This window comes from Empidonax traillii, unplaced genomic scaffold (assembly GCF_003031625.1).
Source record: "Empidonax traillii isolate 1590-97213 ecotype Southwest subspecies unplaced genomic scaffold, ASM303162v1 scaffold352:size1026972, whole genome shotgun sequence".
In the NCBI taxonomy this organism is placed as follows: Eukaryota; Metazoa; Chordata; class Aves; order Passeriformes; family Tyrannidae; genus Empidonax; species Empidonax traillii.
This window is the reverse complement of record NW_020955545.1, coordinates 322,137-336,277: the sequence shown is the minus strand read 5'-3', so window position 1 is coordinate 336,277 and position 14,141 is coordinate 322,137. Positions and strand designations below refer to the sequence as shown.

The following is a 14,141-nucleotide window of genomic DNA, read 5'->3' as shown; positions in this document are numbered from 1 at the left end:
GACATTTTAACTCAGAAGCCCTTTGAAATACAGCTTCAGGAACACAGAAATTGAATTTCTTGCTCCTCAGTACAAGAAAGACATTTAGATCCTGGAGTGAGTCCCCAAAGGACTAAGAAGATGACTAAAAGACTGGATCATCTCTTGTATGAGGAAAGGCTGAGGGAGCTGGCTGTGTGTTAGCGTGGAGAAGAGATGACTGAGAGGGGACCTTATCAATGTATTGAAATGTTGTGCAGAGAGGGTGATGAGAGAATGGAGCCAGGTTAATTGAGAGGCAATAGACAGAAAGTGGAATACAGGAAGTTTTATGTGAAAAAGAGGAAGAATTTGTTTACTCTGTGGATGACCACACACTGTAATAGATTGTCCAGAGAAGTTGTGGAGTCTCCTTCTCTGGAGATATTCAAAAGACATCTGAACATGATCCTGAGTAACGTGCTCTAGGATGACCCTGCTTGGGCAGGGGGGTTGGATTAAATGATCTCCAGTAGTCACTTTCAATCTTACCCATTCTGTGATTCTCTTAAATTATTCTAAGGAAATTAAGGCCAACACATTTAATTAATATTTGCTACCCAAGGAAAGGGGATGCCAAAGGGTTAACTGTATGAGAACTTTTTGTTTTAATAGGACACTTCAGTAAACCTGGAAGTTTATTTTCTTCCTTTATCATCGTATTTTGAATAGCGTCTTCAGTGATGTGTGTTTGGTAGTAATACCAATCCTTGGAATTCACAATAATTCACAGCTACTATGTAAGGATAAATTTGCGTCTGGATAGCTGGATTTTACGTCTCCCCCAGCTTCTTCTGCTAAAGCATATCACACAGCAGGTGTGATCTCGCTGGGCACTGTGCCAGTGCTCAGTCACTCTCACTATTAAAAAAAGGTATTTCCTGCTGTTCAGATGGATCCTTTTGTATTTAATTTTGTAGCCATTCTCCAAGGCTGCATTGCATAAAAGTGCCTTCTGTGTGAATTTGGGAGAGTGATTTCTGTAGGTATCTAGGTGTGTGGGTGGAAAAAGTTATGAGGATACAGTAGGCTGCAGAGAACAGCATGCAGCAGTCTCCCAAGCACTGATAAGCTCTTTGAGATTGACAGTCTGGCAGTCTTTGCAAGAACTAAGAAATTTGGGGCATCAAAAGCTGGCCAAACCTGACCACTTGCCAGGACTGGCAGCAGCAGCCACTCGTAAATGGAAACACATTCCAGAGGGTGCTACTGCCACATGTGGCCAGGCTGCAGGATGCCATATATGCATGATGAAGTGAAGGACCCTTTGAAGGACTTCCTGGATGTCCACCTAAGAGCCCCTGTGTGCTATTATGGCCCCACAGGCTCTGCACAGACAGCTGGTGTTGGCCTCCCAGTCGTGCACTGGTGGGTAACCATGAGTGTGCAAGTGCAGGAGTGTGTGAGCAAAGACTTGAATGGGCAGGATGAATGGTTACCAGTTATTAATAATAACAGATGGGTTCTATTAATGAAAACTCCCGTATTTTGAAAGCTCTCCTAATCAGTATTTTTTGTGATCTATCTTCTGCAATTCACTCCTCTAATCAGAAAAAATGCATTTCTTTCTCCTCTCTGCCAACACTGAAGCCGTATGTGGCCCTTAGGTTCTTTCAACAGTTGGTACTATCTCACAGAATCACAGCATTGTTGAGATTGAAAGGGACCTCCTGGAGGTCATCTGGTCCTACCCTCTTGCTCAAGCAGGGCCACTCACAGCAGGCTGTTCCAGGACCACATCCAGATGGCTTTTATTTACCTCTGGGGAAGGAAACTCCCCAATCTCCCTGGGTACTGTGCCAGTGCTGAGTCACTTGCACAATTAAAAAAAAAAAAAAAAAGTGTTTCTTGGTGTTTGGATGGATCCTTTTGTATTTAATGTGTTTAATCTTGTAGCCATTCTCCAAGTTCTTGCTGAAATATCATAAATCAGAAGGCAAAATATAAAGCTGCATCCTTCATCCTGTATAATTAACATATGATTTTTAGCAAGTAGAAAAAATATTCAGTGAGTTTTTGTACTAGAGACTGACAGCACTAAGTTTATTTTTGTCTAGAACTTACTTTAAGTAGCCATTTTAGACATCTGAGGCCATCAAATTTACCAGTTGCAAAACAGGCTAAATCCATGTCTAAATCATTCCCATTTTATTCTTGTGGCTGTCTCAGATCCACATCCATGTATGTACATTATTTTCCTGAAACATTTTTGAGGTGAGATTCAGCTTCAATGATGTACATTATAGGTTATGTAGGTATGTAGGTATCTAAGCTCACACTATAGTTATTAGAGATCGTGTCAGTGGAAAGAGGTATTCTAACTATTCATCTGACCAAGTTTAATTTCTGCTTTTCAATGTAATTAATTGACTCAGTTTCTACTACTTCTTCATTGGAGCTAATGGAAGCTCAGGTGCGTAGCTCACAGGAGAACACCTGTACTGAAGAAAAGTAAGTTTGAATCCAGTTCTTAATGATATCACAGAAAAGAAAGCTGGTGAAATGAACCTCTGCTTAGCGGCATAAGTGTGATCTACTGTTTCAATGTGATACAATTTTTTATCAAAAAATTTATGGTATCAAGTTGAATCAGAGGAATAAATAGGATTTGGAGTGTCGTATTGTTAAGTCTTCAGAATTAACTGTCCACTCGATTTTTTTCTTTGATTATCTCCAAGAGTAAAAATTAATTCCAAACAGCAGCACGAGAGAGCAGTGGGTTTGTAAAATGGTGACTGCACCTTTTTTTTTTTTCTTTCTTCTCGTTGGGGAAGTTTTATTTCAGTACGTTAAGGGCATAGGCATATAGTTACAGATAATGACAAATAGTGCAGTCCCAAGTTGAAGCAACAGGACCATACAAGACTTACTTCTACTGGAAAACCAGCTTTTTAGTGAATAATGCACATCATTTCCAAAGTTTAAGGAAACTCTCCCCCTCTAGAGGCTAATGCAAAGAATTGCTCACCAACTACTAGTTTAAACTCTGGCTTTATGTTTAGTTAGTACCAAATTAACCCCCAAATCTTGGTGCAGCCAGACTTACAATCCAAATCCAATCCTAAGAGTTGCATGCCAATACTTTTCACTGACCTGATTGTCAAAGCTACAGTTGCAACTTCTGATTAATGCAAGTCATCTTTCATCTTCGGACACTGCAGCTGTCTGGTACTCTTCACTCTCTTCTTTGCAACTAGCCTTTTTATTTCTCTCCCTTCGTATTGAAATATTATGAGCAGCTGGACTTCACTCCTGTTGGAAGACTTGAGCTTTGTAGAATTCACGGTCCAGGTGTTGTGCACATCCACAATGGCTCCTCAGTTTTGCTGCCCGTTTATGGGCTTATAGTGAAGTAAGATTGAGTCTAACTTTGAAAGTTTAGCAAAGCAGAGGCACTCATTTCCTGCTGTCAGTATCTGTTAAAACACTTAGAAGCAGGGCAAAAATCTTACATTTTCGAAAGAGCATTCCTTTAACTTCTCCTAACCTTTCTAAGCAGGTACCAGCTTCAAGAGGTGGTTTGGTATTTCATCATCTTGCTGCCGATGCTGTGGAGAACCTTTAATGTTAAATGACTTAAATGTGCTCTGCACCTTAAATATGTTTTCTTGTGCACTGTAAATATCATCCCTTCTGTTCACTTGGAGTTGCTATTCTGCGAACACACATCAGTGGCAGCTGTACAGTTATTATACTGTAAGCACAATACGAGGAATACCATGAGAGTGGAAGTCAAAGGTTGAGCACTGGATTGTGCAGTGAACACTGGTTTTGAAATAGGAGGAACAGGGCCTTGGAGGCATGATATAGACAGGACTACATCTTTGCTAATCAACTCTAGGAAAAAATAATTAGCTTATTGGCATGAAAATCTTGTACCATCTCCAGTATCTGTTTTGCATTGAGCTAATGAAATGACTAGGGCATACCAAAGAAAGGTACTGCCTGCTGAGAAGTACATACTCTTTCCCTTTTTGGAAAATCTTTCTATGCATTATAATTCAAAGTCAGCTTAATCATCACTGGTTTTATTACTTAAATCAATGACTTATAATATGAATCAGGTCTAGATTGCATTAATGTAATTCATTGCTAACTGTGGATATGCTCACTATGTTGGCCTAACAAGAGGATGAAAATGTGTGTCACTTTTAGGTACTCCACTTTCATCTCAGATTCGTACTCTTTACCTAGAAAGTTGTATGTATGAAAACAAAAGTGAATAGTAACAAATCAGAGCAATCCACTAAATAAATGGAGTGGAGGAAAATTGGATTCCACCCCTTCAGGCTTACTTAATTGAAAATCAGTCAAAGAAACTGAGAAATCTTAACAATAACAGGAAATGATGATTTTTCTACTGCCTTTGGAGTCTAAAGTAGAGTAGAAGAAATCTTATGGCAAAGACTGAATACTAGAGTTGTTTCAGTCACAGCAAAGGTTTCATTCCATTATAACTGAAGTAATTGCATGTTTTGAAGTCTAGCAGTAAAATGTTGCACACTGTATTTATCTTTATATGGGAAACTTTACATTGCCTGCCTATGAGGTGTCAGCTCATATCACTCTTTGTGAAATGTAATGATGGAATTGGGGCATGTGGATCATGATTTGTGGGTTCAATATACCATAAACTCTTCTGGTTTCAGCTAGAGAAGTAGGTCTGATTTTATTTAACAGTGCACACAGGACATGTGTGCTCGGGTGACAAACTACCTTGTTTTCCGTTAGTGTAGGTCGACTTATAAGAAAATAAACAAATCCACAATTTATATCATCAGCTTAACACAAAATATTACACAGTAATGTTGTTTTGTGCTGGGACAAGAGCCTAATTAATTTGCATTAACTTTTCTGCATTGCTTTCAGAATAGCATTTTTAATAGTAAGTTCTGCTGCAAGTTACAATAGGTACATGAAACTTTTGGATACAAATCCCAGTTTTCTGGTATAGTTTGTTTTGGCTGTTCATTTTTTTTTAAATCCTAATGTCTAAGTAGATTTTTTTTTCACTGCTATAGGAAGAAAAGAATTTTTTCCTCTGCTTTTCTTTTTCTTGGATCTTAGAGTTTTGCATCAGGATACTTTCATGAATAAAATGACATAGAACAGATGTTTTGAAACACCTTATTGCTATGGTAGGATGTGCCACAAGATGTGCACAGTGACAGCAGTTTGTGCTATTTAAGTATTAGATATTTTTTTGTGTTGATTCCGATTTGAATGGTGGCTGCATCTGGTTTCAGGGAGAAGTCACTGCCTAGCTAAATACTCCATTTATTCATAATCTGGTTTTGGAGTGGCTTTTATGGGCTCCTAGGGGGCAAAAACATTTTTCTGTCTCTCAGGTTCTGGAAGAAAAAGTGCTAAGGTGGTTTTTAATTTCTTCTATAGATTATTATAAAGTTTAGTGTGATAAACCTTGGGACCCACATACTGGAATTGTTAGGTAATGCATTGTGTTCAGCCACTTGGATTTCACATAACCATTCTCTCCAGTGCATTTATCACATTTTAGGTTGTTTTTGTCCTGTGTTCACTTGCAAAACTAAGCGTGTTCTCAATCCACAGGAAATTTATCTCATTTAAACAGTTATAAATTATTAAAGCCAAGTACACTTTCCTCCTGTCTTTCAGTAGAAGCAGTTCCTACTGCAGTTCCAGGAGTTAACTGGTAAATACTTTCGTAATAATTTTTAGAAACAGTTACTACATTACAAGTTCAGGATTTCTGTAGCCTAAACCAGTCTGTTGACTGTTGCAATAAGGAAACAATTTTTTTTTTAAAGATAAAGTAACTTCAAAACAGTACTAAAAGTTTTTTTCCAGGCACTGCTAATGACTATGTTCAGTTCCTTAAAATGCCAGAACAGCTCATGTATACACACATATTAGGGTAGATTGGTCAGCCACAAAGTTGTGCTTTTACAGGAGAGTGTAGCTACTTCATCCCTCTGCCGTTCCACCGGTCAGATAAAGGGAGGAAGGACAGTCTGAGGGTCTCACACACTAATTTGGTGAGCTAATCGGGAACTGGTGGACTGCTTCTAGCAACAGGGCTTGTTTTTCAAATGTTCTCACGTCGCTGCTTTGCGTGACAGAACACTGTCTAAGAAGGTGGGGTTTTGGCCTTACATGTCTGAGAATTAGCCTTATACCTTGGTAATGCAACAGCAATCCCAACTGGTATTGTGACTGTATTTTATGAGTCAGCTGCTCTTCTGGCCATATATTTACAAGTGAATCTCTGAGTGTGACTCCTCAAAGTTGGTAAATTAGTCTCTGTTAAGAACACGAAATTCCAAAAAGCAAAGCACTTCAAAGATGAAATTCTGCATTCTGATCCCAGTGCACATTGGGGAGGGGTCATTCTAATGCTGCCAGTGTCACTGATACACCTTCCTGCTCTCTCTTAGGGAGTCAACCAGCAAAGCCCTCATTTATGCTTTATGGTGTTAGCAGCTTTCTTCCTTTTTTAAAAAAAAAAGATAGATTTTGGGGGGAAAAAAAAAAGAAAGAATGAACACTAGAACAGGCAGAATTAAGTCTGTTATTTGTAATGATCAAGAATGAATGTCTTCTTTTTAAAAGGGTACAATGTTTATACTCAAGATATAGTTTCTGAATCAGAGGTTTGTTTAAAGGGTTTTGTACAATTCCTATTTAATTGTGGTATGTCTGTCTTAAACACTAAACAATTTAGCTTCCCACAGTGTTCAAAACTTTCATCTTTAGATTTTATTTTACATTTTTCGAAGACTGTGGAGAGGAAAACCTTCATAATTTAATGCTGTTTTATTTTTGCTTTTCTATATATACGATTAAAATTTGATGTTGGTGATAATGTGATATTTGGTGCCAGCTTTGCTTTTGATTTTTTGTGCTTTTTAATAATAAATTAGTGTTAAAGATTATCTTTTTACTGTTTTAATTTCAGATTTGGATTCTCTAACAGGGCATGCATTTCCAGGTAAAGTGGACAGTTAGATTAGATTATGTTATTTGTTTGTTTTATACTGAGTTTATTGAGTTTTCGGGGGCGGGGGTGACAAATTAATTTGGTGTGCTTCTGACAGCATTTTGTTACATGTCAAAATTATACTATTAAGGTTTTTTTAAATATTTCAGATAAATGAAGAATGGGTAGCTATTACGTGTACCAGTTAAAGAATAGCATTGAAAATTTACTTTAAATGTTAACTACAGTATATTTAATGTTAAACAAATCAAGGGGGGAAGAAGCATTATTCCAAACCAACAGGTCCCAGTGAAAAGATTCTGTAATGAAGGGAAAAAACCCACCTGTTGGTTTGTAAGGAAAGTAAAGATTCAAGACTGAGTTTCCAGTTTTATTACTAGAAATATATAGGAAACAGGTTTTTAGTAGTAAGAAGTCAGTTTTCAATAGAGAATCTAGAAAGAATGATAACACAATTGTGCCAATTCTCTGGATTCTACTGTACACATATATTTTTTTGTGCTGTGTGGAACTTAATTTTAAAAGCAGTCCACCCAAATAAAAATTTTAGAATTTTACAACTACAATTACTTCACAATTCAAATATTTTGAGTTGGGAATTTTTTAGCAGAAATACAGGAGCAGAGAATTTGATGCTACGTGATCATGTGAACTTCTGTGTTGCTTGGGTAGAGATTTTGGCACAGAAGGAATATAAATGAGTACTGTGAAGTAAGGTAATTCCGTGCTGCAAATATCTTTCTGTACTCATCATTTTCTTGAATCATCCTTCAGTTGAACAGGTTGTGAAAATTAAAGCATAATTTTCATATCCCAAAGATTTAGTCCAAATTTGTGATATTTATCATTAGAATGATATTACTATTTATTATGTCATTGGCTTCAAATATTTTTATTGCATAATATAATATTCCTTATTCAGTTTTTGTTTAAAGAGTATTCTTTTAAAATTATGGGACAATAGATTTATACAAGTTTATCCGAGCATTCCTTTACTGTAGGTGCAGGTATGCTGTAAGAATTGCAATAGAATAAATTATTAAAAAAGTTTAGAAGTTCATTATAATGAAATTTGTGTGCAGTGTTGAGCAGATCTGGGTACAGAGTCTGTCAGAGTTGTTTGTACTCAAATACAGCAGCACACCAAGTGATGTCTGTTTGAAGAAGTCAGAAGACAGTAAATGCAGATTTTGCCATTTTCATCCCAGATGAGGAGACCCTTATTCTGAGTGTTTTGGTTTGGTTTGAGTAAGGTTATCGATGCTTAATAGGGCCATCTTGTAAATATGACCTTTATGACTGATGTCAAGAATATGCATGTGTCACCAAATAGACATTAAAACAAGCAGTATCAGAATATCTTTTTTTTTTCCTCCTTTTTAAAGGTTGAGTTTGCTTTTTGTTTTGCATGCATATTTTGTGTTAGTAGATGGTGCTGTCACAGTGTGTCCCATCTTACTTTGAAATATGAGAGTCTTAACATAATGATAATGACCAATAATGACAACAGAGTATGTATGCTTCAGAATTATGGCAAAGAGAAATCATCCTTATTCTGCTTGGGAAATATCCTGAATTGCAGTACAGGTCGATTACACGCCTGCATTACATTCCAGGTGTAACTGTGCCCAAATCCACCAAATGAACTGTTATTTATCAGAGAGAGAAATATCTTTGAATTCAACTAACTGTCAAAGGGATGTAGGAGAACAGTTTAGGTAGTCAACAGGCATAAAATCCGGAAATGTGGACGTTCATATTTGGAGACTCACAGTATGAACACGCTACTGTGCAGCTCACAGAAATCACTAGAAGAACCATTTCTCATTTTATGCTTTATTCGAGAGAGTTGAGACATACTCATTTCATACAACAGTATAAAAGCAGCAGAATGTTCTGTCTTGCCTTTAGTTTCACTGATATTTAATAATTAAGTCATTATAGTAGTCTGCTAAAATAGTGCAGATTGTATAGTTACAGATGTAGATAAACTAAACACCAAAAGGGATGCTTATGAATCTACTTATATTGGAAAACACAGAACTAAAGTCATCCTAATATTTGTGTGCTAACATGATTACTCTAGTTAGGCTAAAGTATCTTAACTTTCAAAAGACAGAAAAGATCAAGGCGTCACTCATGCATCTTCAATAGCAATTAGTTAATTAGATGAGATATGTTCAAATGATTCTAAGTGTGTTAACAGGTGATTTGTTTCACTGAGCAAACACAAAACAAACTGATTTGAGATTGCTATATATCTCACCTTGGGAAAAGCACACCCTTTGACCTAATCCAGCAGGATTCATTAATGATACCTCTAAGGGCATGGTGATCCAATAGTTTTTCATTTGATCCCTGACCAGTGCTCTGTAGCTGCGTCAGTGAAATGCTGAGTGGGTGCTACTGCCAGGCCCTTAGCAGGGCAGACAAATTAAACCTGGTTCTGCACTGACCTAATCACACATGTTCCAGGGCAGAGGTGGTTTGCATCCATCTGGATTACTTTAAATTCATATGAGCTCCCATTTGGATATGACTGCTTGGTGAATTTCAGTCTAAGAAAAAGTACTTTCCCTATCACCACTGGCCACTGCATCAGCTGCACCTGTATTTCCTGTAAATGTGGACAATCTTTTCTACTACAGAGACAGATCAGAATATAAACCACACCTAAGTATCTGTCTGGTTTTTATGTGAAAGGAAAAAAGAAATTCTTTATAACCCTTGCAGTTGATCAGCTGAAACCCTAAAGTATGAGATTTGATTATAGTCATTGTCTTAATGCAGAGCTGCAAGTGTTATGGGCATGTTGAGAACTTCCAGAAGCTGGATTAAAGCATCTCTTTTACAATGATATGTAATCTCGTCCTAAAGCTCCAAGCAATGGCGAGTCCACCAGCTCCCCTGGTAAGCCGTTCCAATATTTAATTACCCTTAGTGCTAGGAAATTGCAATGTTATGGAAAGGTTGAATTTGTCTTATTTCAGCTGCCAGTCTTCCTTTTGCTATGCCTTTGTCAGCAAGACTGAAAATTCTCCCTTTTTCATCTGTTTTCTGAACAAGTGTCTATGAAAAACTCTTCGCAGTGACCTATTGAAAGGCCTCTGCGCACAGAAACTGGTGGCCGTATTCTGGCTGTGCCACTTGGCCTGATGAACTTATTGCCTTGATCTGCAAACCTGATCTTTTCCATAGACTGTCACTTTTATCACCCCTATGACTACTAAAAGTTTATATACAGTAGTCAAGGTACCTTTCAACTTTTGTTCTGGTAAATTTCATATGTTGTATTCTTTAAGGCTCACACTGTAAGACTGGTTTTCTGACAGCTGTCCTAGGAACTCTCTCCCTTTTTTTCAAAAGCTATGAGAATTTATTCATGTAGAATTCCATAAATGCTGTATATAGAGGTAAAGTACTTTCTTATTTGTCCATAACAGCACCTTTCTCATTCTCCTTTTTTAAGGATTTAGCTCCAGTTCAGGTTACACTGATTGCCTGTGTCCAACAAACCAAATGGTGATCCCAAAATATAACTGATAGAATAGGAATGAACGTTTTTTCCCCAGTTTGATGTGGCTATCATGAGGTTTATGGTGGAAGGGAGTGCTCTTATAGCAGCACATGAAATCCAGCTGTTTTCAATCTGATCCTACCAGGGTGGGCACTGAGTTTTGGGTGATCATTATTCCAAAAAAGGAAGGAGGATTAGCCAGTATGTATTTTTGGGGAGCGGGATTAAAAAAAGACAGAGACTTCAAAGCCCATTCAAATGCATCCCTCAAACTACGTCTATACCTAATATCTTTTATGAACTCATTTATAAGATTAGGAATGTACCTTTAGCACAGAGGAGGTAGTTAATAGCAGTTGACTGCTTTGATTTCCAGTGCCTGTGAAGCACACCTGTGAATTTCTGTTCCGGATTTACAGTAGGTAATCCAAATGCACCTTCTCCCTCCATGTCTAATTTTCTTTTAATTCTGCTTTGCAGTGCAGTTTTCTCTGTTCTGTACTACAGCCACAAGGTACCCAAACTCTTCAGTGAGATCCACAGACTTTGTTTTTCATTTTGTTAAAGATGAATGCTGTTTTGTTGCAATTCATCTAAACAGGCTTGAGGTTTTATGAAATACCTCAGGCACAAAACTGGCTGGTTATTTATTCAAACAGTTCTTCATTGTGGGCAAGGTAATGCTAGATTTCAACTTCAAAATGTTAGGGGCTTTTTATTTCTGTAAGTCGTTTCATAGTCTAGGGAAAAGACTGTTGTCTTCAGCACTGTCAATAAACCTAAGATAGAGGTAAGTAGAATGAGCATTCTCAGGTCTTTGTACAGCTCAACTATGGTAGGAATTCAGCACGTGCATTCCTGTGGGAAGTGTTTCTCTGGAAAGAGGGTGTCAAATGCTAATCAAATGTGAACACAAAGTATCCATTCTAATTCCTGGGTGTATCTAATAAGTATGCCATAAGGTGGTTGGTTAGTGACCTGCTCATTTTCCAGAAGAAATAACACTTTATTTATATAATGAACATCATTTCACGAGTTAGTTAATGGCTGCTGAACTAGGCACTTTCTTTTTCACAGATCTGCTGGGTCAAAAACTTAAATGGACATTTCATTCATTACTCTAGTACTGAGGTGTTGTACTTGAGATAGAAGTTCATCTGCAAGTGTCTTCTCAGCCATATTATTTGCACTTACAGTTGTATTAAGTCACAAGCAAAGAAAGTCTCATATCCTTTTTCTCTGCCTTTGTGCAACACATATGTAAGATTGGTAGAATGTTAATGAAAAATGGATAGCTTAGAACAAATAACACTGACTGGAATTTAGTACAAGAGTATCAACAACAGAATATCAAAGTACAATGTATTTGATTAGAGCTGACAGATTTTTAAGGAACAAATTTGGAGAAAATAAGACTTTGCAAATGTTTTTGGCTAGCTGTGATCTTGATTTGATCCAGGGAAATGGTTGCTCAGCGAATTAAGTCTGGCAAAATGTTGGGGTTTTTTTCTTAACCTTTATACTGAACTTTAGTAACATTCTTTTTGATATTCAAAAAGAGCAAGATCTTTCAGCTTAGTCTGAATACAAGCTTGATTAAAACAAACAAACAAAAAGCAAAAATCAAATAAAAACCACAGACAAACAATCAAGGAAAAAAAACACATAAAATGAAAGCCATCAAACCATAAGGGGATGGAATATGATGAGCTAGTAAACAAAACAAGTATAAAGGTTCACTCACAGTTGAGGTCCCTTTGAGCTTAGATAAAATTAAATGGACAGAATCATAAACTAAAAATGAGCTGTCTTTCATTTATTATACTTCATTTAGTATAGGTCTTATCCAACTTCCTAACTCTCTTAGTTCGGTTACTTTCTTACAGTTCTGTATTTGTCTTGACTTTTTTGCCTCAAGTAAAAACCATGAAGAGAAAGCTGATGTGTATCCTGTGCTTCTGTTGCCCTTAGTCATAAATGGGATTTAACTATTCATGGTCTTGATGTTCAAAATACCAGTTTTCCAGATAAACCTGCAGGTAGAAAACCAAGCATTATATACCAACATGAAAAGACTGCTATGTGAATTTGCACTGGGGGATATGAAAAAATTATTTCAAATTGATTGAAATTTATTTCTTTTTTTTATTTCTGAGCTCCTTCAGGCTCCCGGTCCAAAACAGCTCATATGTTTCCAGCCTGGGTTGCTCTGGAGCCTGCCTCTTTTGCGTTTTAAACAATGAGGATTGCACATCATTGAGCAAACCTTTCCTGGGATCTGGATACAGACAGCATGTGTTTTGGGGAAGCTCAGCTGGGGTGTGCACAGCATGGTGTGTCCCTGCTCCAGAGCACAGACTCAGTCATAAAGGTTTTCCCCAAAGAAGGGAAAACAGATGAAAATTACTAATCATGCAGGAATTGACAGTTGAGTGAATTTCATTCCATTCATGTATTCAAATGTTTATTTCTCAATATATCCTCAATTTCACCTGTTTATTTTCCACTTAACTATATGAAAAAGTAAAAATGAAAGTGATACAAACTTTTCTTGAAAATGAGGTAATTTCAGAAGTGAATGAGGTATATACTCCTTTGAAATTAGGAGTCTCACAGAGACATATAATGCTGATGCTTTGCCATATGAGTTTATTTAACTCTTTAGGACTACTTAGACGCATTTCTTCGGTTCTTCACTATGATATATGTTTGTTCAACAAGAACTGTATAAAGAGCTCTTGGCATAGAGGTACAGCAGGTACTACTAGTAATTTCTTAGTCATTTATATAACATGAGTTATACAAAATCACAATGAGTTCTGCACAATTCTTGATCTTGTTTAATGTCAAGTTAATGATTAATTTTTAGTTGTACTTTTAATTCATTCTTTTGATATGTATTAATTATTGGGCTTAAATGCTCTGGGGTACTTCATGTTAGGGATACAGGATGAGTTAGAGTAATTATGTACCTTGTTCATTACCACCAAACAGAATTAAAATGAATTTAAATAAAGAAATAAATAAATTTATTTGGACTCTACTAGATACTGTAGAGGTATATAATGTATCTCATTTACAAATACATGAAGTCATTACTTGATTCTTCTTTAATTAAACATTTCTTTTTCGAAATATCTGAAACGTGATTATTTGAGAGCAGCAAGGGCTACAATATTTATGATATTGGGTTTGTCATATTTTCCCCAGTGTTCTATTAAGGCAGCAATTTTTCTAAACTGTCATTCAACTGTTCTTGCTCTGTGTTTAGACTGTGATGCTGCTGGAAGTTGTTTGGAACCTATTATGATTCAGAACATCTTAAATAGCCCCAGCACTTCACAGTGTTGAGGGAAACAGGTCAAATGAAAACTCTGAAATGTTAAAGTCTCCTAAAAGAAATATATTCAGATGTTTTAAGCGAATTCCTGAGACCACAAGAACTCATATGAAGAAAGGTATTAAATTGGATATATAGCCAAAGACAAATCTGTGAGGAGGATAATTTAGATCTTAAACTGAAAAGAGGACAACCATGTTGATAGTTAAACCTTGACTTCTTGCAAACTTTGACTCCTCATTTAAAACCTGCCTCCTTTAATTTCCTCTTTTTGATATGGATTAAAT

General features: G+C 36.7%; 1 protein-coding gene across 16 annotated transcripts in view; it reads left to right on the top strand.

The window, feature by feature from the left end:
- DLGAP2 (DLG associated protein 2) overlaps window positions 1-14,141 on the top strand; it is a 457,096-nt gene that overhangs the window by 291,562 nt on the left and 151,393 nt on the right. For 5 of the 16 annotated variants that reach the window (XM_027892453.1, XM_027892454.1, XM_027892456.1 and 2 more), the window contains exons 3-4: window positions 6,956-6,988; window positions 9,788-9,907. The exons of 6 other annotated variants lie outside the window; for them this stretch is intronic. Coding sequence is in view for 5 of the 10 variants with exons in the window: in XM_027892444.1 (XP_027748245.1) it covers window positions 6,956-6,988 (33 nt within the window). In the remaining 5 variants the exon portion in view is untranslated. The remainder of the gene's footprint in view (window positions 1-6,955; window positions 6,989-9,787; window positions 9,908-14,141) is intronic. 5 more of the 16 variants (XM_027892444.1, XM_027892443.1, XM_027892448.1 and 2 more) reach the window with 1 other exon arrangement.